The following is a 12749-nucleotide window of genomic DNA, read 5'->3' on the forward strand; positions in this document are numbered from 1 at the left end:
CATAACTTTCATTATGATGTTTCAAAAATCAATGGAATATTATTATTAATTGTTAAAAATAATATTTTTTAAAAATTATTAGTTTACATTATACTATCAAGATAAAATAAATTTATATTGTAAACAAAATGAATGTCTACAACGTTATATATTTTTATGTAAATATGTATAATATTATACAATTTTTTATAAATTTATGTAATATTATACAGATTTAATTTATAATATAAATCCTAATTTACAATAACAGTACATGAATGGTTGTTGAGGAGAACAGTACATGAATTTAATATACAAATATGTGGGTTTGTAGTACCAATAAATATTTAAATGTCCTATAAAAAATGCAATTAAATGAAAAAAGTTTTAAAAAAAATTAAAAGCAAATGAATGGCTGAATCGTGGCCACATGTCCAACTTTTTCATGGGGAAAGGGTAGTGTCTGCCATATTGGTAGACAGCTTTATTGGAAAAGAAAAAATCTTAGACTTTTGATTTCTTTTGGTTTTGGGCACCAGTGACAGAAGAAGAAAGGAAACGCCAAAGAAGCAAAAGAAGAATAAATGTAGAAGAATGGTGAAGAAGGAAAAATTGGAAAACACAGACGAAGGGGTAAAGATAAGGTTTGTGCTTTTATTTCTTTATTATTTTGTGGACTTAAGTGTGTTTTGGGACTGCATTTTCGGATTTGTGGTGAGGATGAGAGATAAAAAGACAAATTCCAACAGAGAAAATGGCACAACGCTTCTTCTTTTTCTTATTTTTTCCAGTTTCAGCCTGACCCGTGAGACCCGGCCACGGTTCTCCAATCTGGGCGGTTTAACTGGGGTTCGAACAGTTTACGGTGTTTTTTGGTGTATAGTGGGTTTTGGGTTAAAAAAACCGTCTAAAGGGACGGTTTTTGGTTAACCGGATCGAACCGTATGGTCTGGTCTGAACTTCAAAACCATGGTGTTTATACGAAACCTATTGAACCCTATTCCAACCCTAGTAGGACTAGATTGCTTTAAGACCAAAAATATACTTCAGTTTATATATACATAGAGAGAAAGATGGTCGAGCTGCAAATTTTACTGTATGAAGGTTACAAATTAATGTAACAATAAATATGATTGGTGAGCTTTAACGTCTTATAATTAAATATATATAAATTGTCTATTTATAATCAATGACACGTCAATTTATAATATCATGCGGTAAAACTTGTATAGCCATTGCATTACTTCTCTTAGAAATACGGAGTCTTATGGTGGTCCAGCTGTCGTCTGTGGAGGACCTTACAAAATTTATCTGTACCACGAAAGAGGAGGGTTTCTAATTCTAGCACACCTTCACTCGTTATAATTTCTCGCCTGAACCAAGCAATGTTTTCAAAAATCCACAAAGCAACCGATAAGACTAGGAGATTCTTACAAAACAAAGCTACTGTTACGTACCAGCTGTCCTACCAGATTGGTTCTAGCTTTTGAATTTGCTTAGGAGTTTATCTTTATCTTAGCTATTGATTGTTATCTAATATTTCAATTATTTGTTATTAATGGGATAACAATTGCCTTTATCCTTATCAGATTAGTAGGCTAGATTGTAGGAATTGTTTCTATCGTTTAGGTGTTGGATTTGTTTTTACGTTCAGTTGTAAGGCCTATTATGATTAATAAAGGGGTATGAGAATATTTTAGTAAAAATCAAGCTTTGCTTGTTAAGGAGGTCTTGGTTATCCCTTGAAGTATAACCATACCATAGCCCCTCGAGGGAAAAGAGGATCTGCACATGGCCGTGGAGGGGGTCGTAACAGCTACCTTGTTTGTTAAGGCACCTAAGCATGACTAAGAACAACTCCAAAGTTCAGGCTCTCTATGATCACTGCAACAACACCTTCACTCCCTCTACCTCTCCCTCTCCTCAAGCTTCCCAGAGTATCTGTTCTCTTCTGGGTATTTCTCAATTTCTTTCCTTTCTTCTAATTGCATTCTCTTTTATGTGCAAGTTGAAAAAAATTTGTGCACTTTGCAATGTTTGGCTCAGTTGAGGAAATGGGTATTGGACATATGTGAATTTGTTTTGAGTTTTTTTTATTTGATTGTGGTATCCTATTGTAAGGGTCACATTGGAGTCAAATATTTTTAATAACCTCAATATACATGAGTAGAGATGAAATAGACATGAAATTGGGCCATAATATTGACTTTGCAATATGTGTTAGTGAATTCTTTTAATCGATAGTTGGCATAAAGTGTAATCCAGCTGCCATTTCTAAGGAAAGTTTTACTAAATACTACAGTAAATTTTATTAACGTTTAGAGATTAATAACTTCATGCCTGCTTAAAGTTTGCTTATAGGTAAGGGCTGTAATAGTTTCCCATGAAGCTATATTCTATGTATTTTCATAAACATTTTGTTGTAAAATGTAGCTTTATGCTTCTAACATATGATTTTCACTCTATTACAGACACACTTGGTCCAGCTGATGTTGGGCTTAAAGAGGAACTTTCGGATGATGATCTAGAACATGGAAATTTTGGAATTAACCAACTAGACAGGGCAGAACGACGGGCACAACCAATAACTTATTTGGAAGTATATAAATGTCATAGTTCTACTGTAAGCTCTAGCATCTTCTTATCCTGAATGAAAATTCGTTGAATCCTGCAATTCATGCTCACCTCATTACAAGTTTGTAATTCTTAGTGTTGCTGTTACAGACCTCGAAAATATGAGAGTTTAATGCTCTGCCCAATTCTTTTGATTTGTTCTTATTTCTAGCATTTATTTTTTCCCTTGATTAGAAATAAAATTTATATGAAATTAGTATACAGATTGGTTAAGATCATTTATCAGTAGGTTCTAAACCTACCTCTTTGCATGCGTCTGAAGTTATCTGTGTGGCCAGTGTGTGCATGTGACAAGCTGTTTCAAATATATTACTCATGTATTGAGTAAGAACTATTTTGCTTTTTTATTTGTAGATGTGTATATTTTGCCTTCCTACTTCCGCAGTTTTTCCACTCCATAACCATCCTGAGATGACTGTTTTTAGCAAAGTTCTCTATGGCTCTGTGCATGTGAAAGCTTATGATTGGGTTGAGCCTGCCCAAATCCAGGAAACAAAAGGACCTAGTTCCTTTCCAGGTCTGTTTTCTCATTTCATTTTCAGCTTGTCACAACAGATTCTAGGACTTTTAATTACCTAAAGCCAATTCTAGCTCGATTAATATGTATATCCCTTACGATATTTTCTTGTATGAAATTCCTATCCTACTTTAAGAAAATATATGAGAATAGAACTTAAAACGCACTTTTATGCTATGGAGCTTTAATCTCTCAATCCCCTGCAATGATGGACAGATTGAATTGTAATTTTGAAATGATCTAGAAGCAGTATAAGTTTATGTGTACAGCATTGAATAAGAAAAGAGAGGGGGCGGGGGGGTGTTTAATTTAGGATGTGTTCTATGGGGCCTATTTAAAACCAAAAAAAATGATAAAGAAGGAAATTGCATGCTAATAATATGAAAATTACTATTCTCAGTTCCAAGTGAAGGAGAAAAAGATATCAAAGACAGATTATCTTTTGTAGGATTTTGATTAGAAACAGTGTATATTATATATGATAGGAGATTTTTTCTTCTTTTTTAATTTTCCAATTAGTTGTTGATGTAAGTATTGTATTCATGATGCCTCAGCTCTAATGGCAGGTTTGTCATTTCCATGGTCTAAATTTTACCCTGTTGATTGGAGCTGCATATCTATGAATTCGGTTTTATGCCATATATCAGCCAATTAGATAACTGTTACAATATTGATCTTCGCCTGTATAATTATACTGTCCACATCATTGTGAAACGTGGGCTTGTCTCTACAATCTCCTTTACTTGTAATCACCAATCCCCAGCCAACAGCTGCTCTGCGTATCTCTAATTGGGCATTGTCACCTTTTACTGAAAGAGGAATAGCAATTTCACTCTTCTTGTCTGAAAAGCAGCATGATTTCTATTTCCTTGACTGTGAAGCAGCCAAATTTCATGAGTGGAATTGATATTATCTTGTTTTTGGAAGCCTGAGAGACCGTATCAAAATTTTGCGATTAAGATTTTGTTGTTGTCATCTATAGTCTAAGGTCTTGCTCTTGATTTTCAGATATAGGATCAGTAGTTGGAACTTTTGATGAAAATTTTCTGATTTGCAGTAAGATTGGCAAAGTTGTCGGCTGATAAAGTTTTGACAGCACCATGTGAGGCCACAGTTTTGTACCCAAAAAGTGGGGGTAATTTGCATTGTTTGACTGCAGTCACCCCTTGTGCTGTACTTGACATCCTCTCACCTCCATACAGAGAAGAACCAGGCAGAAAATATAGCTACTACCATGACTACCCCTACTCTACCTTCTGTAAGTATCTTTAAAGTAATTTTAATGTTATTTTTATTTCCTTTTTCTTTTCTTTCTGTTGTGCTATACCATGATTATGCACATATAGCTCTTTAATTCATATTTCTCCTTTTTCTTCTTCATCCCTCTTATTCGTCTTCTTTTTTGACTAATTTTTTGGAAGTGACATAGAGAATCCCATGGTTTCACCTTGATTTCCAATTAAACCCCAAGTTTCTAAATTTCTAAGATATTGACCATGTGATTTCCCTAATATTGGAGGACTATTGCTTGTGAACCACATGTGATATTGGACCACAAACAACACACCCCATTCAACAACACCCCCCCCCCCCCCCCCCCCCCACAAAAAAAAAGCACTCATGTATTCAAATGAATAGATATCCAATATTATGACATAGAAACTGAAACATAAAAGTCCAAAGAATAAGAAAATGTTGGAACTTGGAAATTTAAATATAGTCATCTATTATGATTTTAATAAAACACCACTATGCACTGAGAGACATAAGTCCTTAGATAACCACCACCATCACTTCAAAAGCTAGTGAGACCAACAGTAAACTCCTCATGAGCTATTCTTTTTGAGTTTTAGAGCTGTAGTTCTTTTAACCACTGCTCTCTTGTTATTTGTTTTCCGTGTCCTCATCTCTGATTGGTTCAGCAACACCTGTACTTGTCTTCCTAAATTTGTTCACATTTACTTTTTGATTTTATGAGCTAGAGATTTTCAATATGATCAATAGTAGAGTGGAAAAACTTTAGTGAGGGAATGTGATGGTGTAAGAGAATAATGTTAGATGAAGTTTTTCCCCAAATTAGTTTGAAAGAATTTTCTCCAGTCTATTACATGACAATTTAGATGACTATCCAAGTGTATTTTAACCAGATGACCCATTAATTCATCTAAGCAAGTTACATGATCATTAAGTTGGTGACAATACATAATCAACATGTTGTGAGTTGGAGTAAAACCCTGTCCAATTTTATTTACTTTCAATAAAACAACAGATTTTTTTGGAGCTTTTGACCATGTCATGCTCTATGCGCTTTATTTATTTATTTTAACACCCCACATGAGTGTCGGTGCTCCATTAGTCCCAGCTAACAGGGTCTCACAGTTGTGAAAAGGCGCAACTTTATAAGTACACAATTGACATTGAAATATTGGAAAATCACATGTTTAGTTTAAAATCAAGTTCAAACCTGAGGTATTGTATTTAAGTTATCCTTTTTTCTTATATTACATGAGAACAACTTGAGTGGCTTGTTGAACATGTTAATGCAGCAGCAGGAAATAGAGCTTTTATAGAAACACCAGATGGGAAAGAAGAGGACTATGCATGGCTTGCAGCGATAGAAACACCAGATGATCTCAATATCTGCGATGGAAAATATGCTGGCCCAGCCATTGAGCTCTAGTTGTCTCATCACTTTTGTTTAGATAATTCAAAATTCTCATTTGCGTTCAGTTCTAGCTTTGGACCATAAAAAATGTTAATGCCTTGATTCCTGCCATAGTCTTACAAAAGAGGTACTATAAAATGCTGATGCAGGGTGCTTTATAGATGATCACCTACAGAACTTTAACAAAGTCATTTCGAAATCCATCTCTATTCTCCAAGTTAATTGGCCATTTTGGTTATTATTCAAGGATTTCAATCACGTCAATAATGATTTGTTTATTTTTGGTCTTCCTTTATTAACCGGGGCTGTCTGTTACACTACTATGCTTTTTCTTTTCTTTACTTTTTCATGAAAATAGATATAATTAATCTGGATAAACTACTCCAACCTCTCCTCTGTTATGTCAAAGCTTGCATATCCCTAGTATGTTTGAATTGCTCAAACATTCCATAAGCTCGTTTGATGGAGAATGAAAATGTGAGAGGATAGGGCCTGTTTGGTTAGGGTATTTGAATAACAATTGTATTTAATCACTGAAAATTGTGAGCTAAAAAAAAAAAAACAATGCGTTTGATAAATGTGTTTTTTACTGGAGTGTTTGAGTTTCGTTGTTCATTTTAAGATGGCTTGTTTGGTTATAGAGTTCAAAAATTGTTGTTTAAAAAGATGTGAAAACTATGGTTTAAAAAGTGTTGTTAAAAAATGTGTTTTAGTGTTTATAAAGCAAAAAAAAAAATGTTTGGTATCATTGTTTAAATAACATGTTTCAGTGTTCGAAAAATATAAATATGTGTTTGGTACGTGGGTGTATGATTTAAAAAAAAGCTAACATCCTATACAAAATAAAATTTTTTATTTGATGAGGGCAGAAAGGTCTGATGAGAGGAAGAGAACTGAACAAGGATATGTCACATCAGGTGGTTCCCATGGTGTTTGAAGGTAATTACAGTACTGCCACTTCCTATCAAAAAAATGTTGTTTGTTGTTTGAAAAGAGGCCACGGCTGATTTCAAAAAGTATCATTTAAAAACCATATTTCCAACAACAATTTTCAAGCATCACTGAACATAGATATGTTGCCAAACGCATTTTTCTATTTTTGAACACTAGTGTTCAGTGTTTAAACACTGAACACTAGAACACTAGTGTTTAAACTCCATGACCAAACGGTCACTTAAACACTAAATTTAAAAAACTCTTCTTATTGATTTTTAGTTTTTAAACAACGTTGCTCAATGACACTTTTGTAAATATGTTGAAAACCATGGAGCTCACTTGATGTGACAAAACATAAACTAACTTCTCTCACCCCTCAAATAAAAAAAAATACTCTCTCTCAAATAAATAAAAAAAATTTGTATTATGTTTGTCAGGCTTTAAAAAAAATAAAACACGCACATACCAAACAAAACAATTATGTTTTTCACACATTGAAACTTGTTATTTGAAATATAGTACCAAACACATTTTTTGCTTTATGAATACTTTTAATTTTTACATCATTTTAAACAACAATACTAAAAATCTCCAACCAAGTCCCAAATGTTGCCCAAGTCAATAGCACCACAGCCGCATAAGAAAGCAATAGAAATTTTTGTAATACGTGGAAAACAAAGCAAAAGAATGAAGGTAAGCAGAAAAGTAAAGGAGGAACAGAGTTAAAAAAAATCAGAGTGAAAGGAGAATGGGAGCAAGATTGTAAATCATTAAAAAAAAAAAAAAATACATTATCTAGTGCCGCTTTGGAGTTCTTCCACGGGTGCTTTTTAAATTCCAAGCTCAATGGCATGGAATAAAATTGGGTACGTAAATATTTTTTATTCCAAAATATAAACCTAGGCATAACCATATCATCAAGCCTAGAAACCCTATGAGTAGGAGAATCCACGTCCTTTTCTTCACATTTATGGCAGAAACAAGTCCCACATCTGCATTTAAATCAATTATGTCAAGAATAAGATCAACTTTGTAGTATATAATATGCTATGTATGCTTATCCATGAAATTAAGATAGACACAATAATATTAAGAGAAATGCTAACAAGTGCCCTTAGGGCACTAGTTAAGAATTCAGTTAAAGAAAGTTTTTATAAGAAAAAAAAAAAATTAATATTTTGACAGTTTTTTTATTTCTCATAAAAATAATGTCAAAATTTTCCTAAAATTGATTGTTAACAAGTGCCCTAAGGGCACTTGTTAGCATGACCCTAATATTAAAAAGGTTATGCTAACGAGCCCTCTTAGGACAAATGTTAAAAAACTGTTAAAACATTAATTGTTTTTTCTTTTCTTTTCTTTTCTCATAATAACTTTTTTTAAATGGATTATTAATCATTGCTCTAAGGGCATCTATTAGCATTTCTCATATTAAAAACTTCAGATATATAATAAGAACATAAAATTTCGGGACTAGAGGCAGTCAATGAAGGATTAGTGATATTCCCTATAATACGAATTATGGTTTGAGTATCTCATCCCCTTATTAGATTATGTTCTCCTTAAGGGGAAGTTAAGTTTGGTTCACTCTACTTTAGATTGTACTTGTTGGAAATGTATTTTAGTCTAATAAGATCAATAAATATATTCAAATTGTATCAACTTAATGAATTGCAACACGTATGGGACCTTTCAAACCAGTTCTGGTTGTCATCTCAGCACAACAATGTGGGCCGACACCAATTCTATCAATGTCTCCCTTTAAACTATCCCTATTGTATTCATTTGTTTGGGTATTGTTAATGTATATTATGTTATGGGCTTTAGGCCCAATTAGGTTACTTGTATAGCACACTGGTACTTGTACTACACTTTACTTGTACCGCACACTTACGCCTCCTATATAAGGCTCTGATGTATATTCTCTTATTATGGAATACAATACAATCATTCAGTATTTCTAACATGGTATCAGAGCCACTGCTCTGACCTTTGCTTAGCAGTCTTGTCTTCATTGTGTGTCTTCCTTTCTTTTACTAACGCTTCCGCCATCACAACTGCCGCCGCAGCCTATCGCCGTTGAACCTCCGACGTCATCCAGCCGTCGTCCTTGGGTTCCGGACCTGCAGCCGCCGTCGTTTAGGAGTTTCACACTACACAGACCACTGCCCTTTGCATCACCGCTGCGAATATTGCTCCGATTTCATTTTTGAAGGTACCACTGAGATCGTATTACGCCGATCTACACATCCGTGGAAGCCTCGTCGCCATCGGAGACCGCACGCGCCTCCACGCGCCGCTCAAAGTTGCTGCTTCGACGATCACGCGCCACACGCGCCTCCACGCGCCGAAATTTCCAGGCACGCGCTATCCACGCGCCGTCACGCGCTGTCACGCGCCGTCTGCTTGCTGCCACGCGCCCTCACGCGCTCTCACGCGCCTCACGCGCCTTCACCGGTCTGCTGACGTCATCTAGCCTGCCACGTCAGCCCTAGCTGCGTCAGCATCCACTGTTCTGCTGACGTCATCGCCACATCATCCAGTGACGTCATCTTCTGACTGTTAACCGAGCGTTGACCGTTGACCGTTGACTTTTCTGTAGAGTTGACTTTTTGCAGTCCAGGTGCTCCTTACCCAGTTTTTCGCGTAGATTTCGTTTTTGCAGTCTATTTTTGCATATTTTGCTTCAAAATGAAGAATAAGGACAAGTCTTCTTCCTTTTGCAACAATCGTCGCCGACAATCCAACAAACGTTTTTGCAATTTTTGCAAACGTTTTGGCCATAATATTGAGACGTGCTTTCAACGCAACAAATCAGTTGTTTCCATTTCTTCTGCTACTGTTGCTAACACTAAGAATGTCCAACCTATGGCTCCCGTCTCTGCAAAGTCTCAGTCTTCTGGATCCACTTTCACCATTTCCAGAGATGACCTTATAAATATCATCGCCAATGTCATTCGTATGGTTGGTAATGCATCTTATTCCTCTTCTCTCTCAGCTTTATCTGGTATGTCTCCTACCTCTTGGCTTATGGATTCTGCTTGTTGCAATCACATGACACCTCACTCGTCCTTATTTTCTGAACTTAAACCTGCACCACACCCTCTTAATATTCGCACAGCAAATGGTTCCACAATGTCTGGTCATAATATAGGCTCTGTTTCGACCTCTAACCTCTCGGTTCCTGGAGTCTTTAATGTTCCTGACCTTTCTTACAATTTGTTTTCTGTGGGACAATTAGCTGAGTTGGGTTATCGCATTATCTTTGATTATTCTGGGTGTATTGTGCAGGATCCAAGGACGGGACAGGAGCTTGGGACCGGTCCCAGAGTTGGGCGTATGTTTCCCGTGGACAACCTTCGTCTTCCACTTGTTGCTCCTGTTTCTGTTGCTGCAGCTACCGTAGTTTCTTCTGTTCCTTCCCTTGCACTTTGGCATGCTCGACTTGATCACGCATCTTCCTCTCGGGTACAACAATTGGCTTCTAGAGGTTTGTTAGGTTCAGTGTCTACCGAAAATTTTGATTGTGTCTCATGTCAGTTAGGAAAACAACCAGCCTTGCCTTTCAATACTAGTGAATCAATAACAACTGATATCTTTGACCTTATTCATTCTGATGTTTGGGGGCCTTCCTCTGTCTCTAGTATTGGTGGGTCTCGATATTTTGTTGTCTTTGTTGATGATTACTCTCGCTATAGCTGGATTTTTAATATGAAACATCGTTCTGAATTATTGCAAGTATATTCTAATTTTGCAAAAATGGTTGAAACTCAGTTTTCCAAACGCATCAAAATTTTTCGATCTGATAATGCTCTTGAATATACTCAATATGCTTTCCAAGCTGTTTTGCATTCCTATGGCACTGTTCATCAACTAACTTGTCCAGGTACCTCTCAGCAAAATGGTAGAGCCGAACGAAAACTTCGTCATATTCTTGACACTGTTCGTGCTCTCCTTCTCTCTGCCAAAGTTCCTGCTCCTTTTTGGGGTGAAGCTGCTCTTCATGCTGTTCATGCTATTAATCGCATTCCGAGTCCGGTTATCCAAAATCAAACTCCATATGAGCGCCTTTTTGGGTCATCTCCAGACTATCACCACCTTCGCTCCTTTGGTTCTGCTTGTTTCGTTCTTCTTCAGCCACATGAGCATAACAAACTTGAGCCTCGGTCAAGGCTTTGTTGTTTTCTTGGCTATGGCGAAACTCAAAAGGGGTATCGGTGTTATGACCCTGTCTCTCATCGTCTTCGTGTTTCCCGCAATGTTGTCTTTTGGGAACATCGCCTCTTTGTCGAGCTCTCTCACTTTCGTGCCTCCCTATCTTCCTCCTCTGTTTTAGATCTTTTTCCAGATGAGGCACATATTCCTTCTGTAGCTGCTCCTGATCCTCCTGTAGTTGCTCCTGATTCTCTTGTAGACTTCTCTGTCCAACCACCAGATATCACTGATCCCTTTCCTAGTTCACCCTTTAATGAACAGGTGGAAGATGAACAGGTTGAAGACGAGCTACCCAACCCCAACCCTGAGCTTGGGTCCCCTGCTCCTGCTCCGCCTGAAGATCTTGCACAAGACATTCCACCTCGTCACTCAACTCGAGTAAGATCTATTCCTGCACATTTACTTGACTATCATTGTTACACTGCTCTTGCTACACTACATGAGCCTCACACCTATCGTGAGGCTTCCACTGACCCTTTATGGCAGATTGCAATGAAAGAGGAACTTGATGCATTATCTAAAAATCATACTTGGGATTTGGTGACACTCCCTCCCGGGAAATCTGTGGTTGGTTGTAAGTGGATCTACAAGATTAAGACTCGCTCTGATGGGTCCATTGAGCGCTACAAAGCTCGTCTTGTTGCAAAAGGTTTTACACAGGAGTATGGGATTGATTATGAAGAGACCTTTGCTCCGGTTGCTCGTATCTCATCTGTCCGTGCCCTCTTAGCTGTTGCTGCTGCCCGTAAATGGGATCTTTTTCAGATGGATGTCAAAAATGCATTCCTTAATGGGGATTTACATGAAGAAGTTTATATGCAACCTCCTCCTGGTCTCTCTGTTGACTCAAACAAGGTTTGTTACCTTCGACGTGCACTTTATGGCCTTAAACAAGCTCCACGAGCTTGGTTTGCTAAATTCAGCTCTACCATCTCTCATTTGGGTTACATGGCCAGTCATTATGATTCTGCCTTATTTCTTCGTCGCACTGACAAAGGCACTATTTTACTTCTCCTATATGTGGATGATATGATCATAACTGGTGATGACCTCAGTGGCATTCAAGAACTCAAGGATTTTCTCAGTCAGCAATTTGAGATGAAAGATCTTGGACATCTCAGCTACTTCTTGGGTCTTGAAATCACTCATTCTACTGATGGACTTTATCTTACTCAAGCTAAGTATGCTTCTGAACTCTTGTCTCGAGCTGGACTCACTGATAGCAAGACTGTTGACACTCCAGTTGAGCTTAATGCGCATCTGACTCCCTCAGGGGGGAAACCATTGTCTAATCCCTCTCTTTACAGACGATTGGTTGGCAGCCTAGTTTATCTCACAGTTACTCGTCCAGACATCTCCTATGCTGTTCATCAGGTGAGCCAGTATCTGTCTGCTCCACGATCAACTCACTATGCTGCTGTTTTGCGCATTCTTCGATACTTGAAGGGCACCCTCTTTCATGGCCTTTTCTACTCAGCTCAGTCTCCTCTTGTACTCCGTGCATTCTCTGATGCTGATTGGGCAGGAGATCCTACTGATCGCAGGTCTACTACAGGTTACTGTTTTCTCCTTGGTTCTTCTTTGATTTCTTGGCGAAGCAAGAAACAAACTTTTGTGGCCCGCTCCAGTACTGAAGCAGAATATCGTGCTCTTGCTGATACCACATCTGAGCTCCTTTGGCTACGATGGCTCCTTAAGGATTTGGGTGTGTCCACCTCCTCTGCTACTCCCCTTTATTGTGACAACCAGAGTGCCATTCATATTGCTCATAATGATGTCTTTCATGAACGGACTAAACACATC

General features: G+C 37.3%; 2 protein-coding genes across 3 annotated transcripts; both read left to right on the forward strand.

Moving 5' to 3' along the window:
• The first annotated feature begins 279 nt into the window (after nt 1–279).
• On the forward strand, nt 280–6094 carry LOC115965689 (plant cysteine oxidase 3-like). 2 transcript variants are annotated; one of them, XM_031084976.1, is made up of 6 exons: nt 280–623; nt 1705–1934; nt 2451–2602; nt 2968–3130; nt 4188–4388; nt 5677–6094. In XM_031084976.1, exons 2-6 carry the CDS (start codon nt 1823–1825, stop codon nt 5808–5810), a joined length of 762 nt encoding a protein of 253 aa, XP_030940836.1. In that variant the 5' UTR covers nt 280–623; nt 1705–1822; the 3' UTR covers nt 5811–6094. The 2 variants fall into 2 exon arrangements, with proteins under 2 accessions (XP_030940836.1, XP_030940837.1); XM_031084977.1 differs by lacking the exon at nt 280–623 and having other exon boundaries at nt 640–1934; nt 5680–6094.
• Nucleotides 6095–11720: 5626 nt separating this feature from the next.
• On the forward strand, nt 11721–12749 carry LOC115962901 (uncharacterized mitochondrial protein AtMg00810-like; the record flags this gene model as incomplete). Its single annotated transcript, XM_031081782.1, has 1 exon — nt 11721–12749. A coding segment is annotated over one exon (1029 nt), but the record flags the coding sequence as incomplete, so codon positions are not given.

The sequence above is a fragment of the Quercus lobata genome, chromosome 10 (assembly GCF_001633185.2).
Source record: "Quercus lobata isolate SW786 chromosome 10, ValleyOak3.0 Primary Assembly, whole genome shotgun sequence".
In the NCBI taxonomy this organism is placed as follows: domain Eukaryota; kingdom Viridiplantae; phylum Streptophyta; class Magnoliopsida; order Fagales; family Fagaceae; genus Quercus; species Quercus lobata.